Raw genomic sequence first — 2,500 nt, forward strand, 5'->3', positions numbered from 1 at the left:
CTGAAACCTAGAAGAACCTAGATTATCCTTGTTGTGTAATCATTTTGACTTCTGTTGTCTGATGTTGTATAGATCCCGGAAAAAGTTTGATAATTTTTTTACAACAGACAAAAGGCAGCATGTTACAACAGGGCCAAAGCCAAATTATTAGTATTTTTTTATTTTATTTAGCCATTAAACTGCCAAGCCTTTCTTGAAATTTGTGCAATAAGCAATTTTGTAAGAGTTGAAGTTACGTCTTTGTAATGGTGGAAATTACCTCGTTTATGGATCCGCTGTTTGACCTTTGACCCCCCCAGGAGAGACAGTCGACGCTGAGGAAGGACTCCCGCTGTAGTCAGTCGAGCAGAGGGAAGATGCAGAGAGCCAACTCTGTCACAGTGGATGGCCAGGGCCTGCAGGTGAGTCTTACTCTATCTCTGTGTTGTATTCTCCTGCTGCCTGTACCTTCGCCATACGGCGTACCTTCACCGCATAGCGTACCTTCACCATCTGGTGTACTTTCACCATCAGTGTTGGGGTAGTTACTCAGAAAAAGTAACCAGTTACAAGTTAGTAGTTACTTCTGAAAATTGTAACTAGATTACTTTACTAGTTACTGCATTTGAAAAGTAACTTCACTACTAGTTACTTTACTTTCCATTTTTTTAAGTAAATGTACAAATTAACCGTTTACAAAACCGTGTACAAAAAAACCAGCTTGTTATAGGAATCATTGTAGTGGTTTAAGAAAGATAGAAAAATAAATGGTACTTTTGGTGATTGGACGCTGCAGCTGAGCGGACTGATCGCTGGAGTTTCATACTAGAGTGAAGACGATCACAGATTAAACTCAAGTTATATATTAAATCTGTTAAATTATTCACCATCTGGTTAAAATATGTTCATTGTAGGTCTGAACCACAAAAGGACCACAAACTACTGTCTTCTAAGATTGTATCTGTTGTTTCCCTCAATAACTTGTATTATGTATGTCATTAAAATCAGAGAGCTGGAGAGAGAAAACACTTTTTACAACACGTAATGAAGAGAAACTATATTTATATTGTGGGTTATTTCATAATGATGTCACAATCAGACTCATTCCGCCAGTAGTAGGATCCTGCGCGTATAAGCAGGACACATCACAGTATATAAATACTCAATGCAGATTATTAAACGGTAACAGATGACAGAGAAAACATCTCCACTCTGACACTCATGATAACTGTGTCTTTATTAATGTAAGTAGTAGTTTAACACCATTAAATCAACTATTTTAAGTGCATTTTTATTGGAATGTTCGCTAAAAACTCTCCGGACAAAACTCCGTCAGCTGTTAAAGCGACTAACAGCTGATCAGATGTGATCCGCTGTCAGTCTGTCGCAGTCATCAGAAACCTACGTCGCTTCACGTGACGCTTCATAGGAAAGGACGTCTCATGTCTATTAAAACATATTTCCTCGCGTCTTCTCTCCGCGCTTGGTTGAGGGAAACGGGGATGCAGTTTAGAGACTTGGGACGTACCCTGTGATAGGTTGTTCATGCAGGAAGTGTCGTGTGACTCACGCGCCGCTAAAAGAGAACTTTTTGGACTGGTAAAAATGGCTTGAGTAACGTAGGAACGCGCGTTACTGAGGTCTAGTAAAGTAGTGTAGTTACCAATATTTTGAGTGTAATGCGTTACTTTACTTCGTTACCTATAATAGTAATTACGTTTCTGTAATCCGTTACTTTGTAACTCATTACCCCCAACACTGTTCACCACACAGTGTACCTCCACCATACGGCGAACCTAAGCTACACGGTGTACCTCCACCATATGGCGTACCTTCACCATACGGTGTACCTTCACCATACGGATACGGTGTACCTTCACTATAGGGCACTATAGGGACTACCTTCGCGATCTACCAGTCGATCGCGAAGATAGTGCGGGTAGATCGCGTTTTTTATTGTTGTTTTTTTTCACTCTTTCAAAAACTTTAGCGACAAAACGCAGCTCCCAGTATGCAGATGAGTAGGCTCGTTTGAAAGAGCTGCGCCTCGCCTGTAATCCAGACGAGAGCAGGCGGGAGCAGCAGGGACCGGAGTCAAAACTGTGGTCAAGTCGGACAGTTTTCAGCTGACTTCAAAGTAGTCAGTAACAGGAAGTCACAGAAAAAATGACTTCCTGTTAGTGCAGAACTTTAGGCTTCTAGTAGTTTACAGATCACGTTTGGATTTATTCATATGCGTTTATAAATATATATTTATGGAGAAATGTGCATGTAGCGGCATCCTTTGTTCTTTTTATGTCTGCCTGTGAAATACATTACTACTGGTTTTGATGTGTGTTGTATAAATAGGATTTTGTATTATCAACCACACAAGATATGTTTTTAGATTAAACATGAGACTAATAGTCAACAATCGAGCGTTCAGTATTACAACTACATATAAAATAAGGATTTTCTACAATAGGTGTTTGCTGTCAGATCTAAGAGACAATCAGCTCTCTGAGGTGGCGACAGCCAGGCG

General features: G+C 40.1%; 1 protein-coding gene across 2 annotated transcripts in view; it reads left to right on the forward strand.

Annotated features, from left to right (window-relative positions):
* dgkb (diacylglycerol kinase, beta) overlaps positions 1-2,500 on the forward strand; it is a gene marked incomplete at both ends in the record, with an annotated part of 74,221 nt that overhangs the window by 21,575 nt on the left and 50,146 nt on the right. For both annotated transcript variants that reach the window (XM_079227697.1, XM_079227698.1), the window contains one exon: positions 300-401. In XM_079227697.1, coding sequence (XP_079083823.1) covers positions 300-401 — 102 coding nt within the window. The remainder of the gene's footprint in view (positions 1-299; positions 402-2,500) is intronic.

Source organism: Taurulus bubalis, assembly GCF_910589615.1.
Source record: "Taurulus bubalis genome assembly, chromosome: 12".
Classification (NCBI taxonomy): Eukaryota; Metazoa; Chordata; class Actinopteri; order Perciformes; family Cottidae; genus Taurulus; species Taurulus bubalis.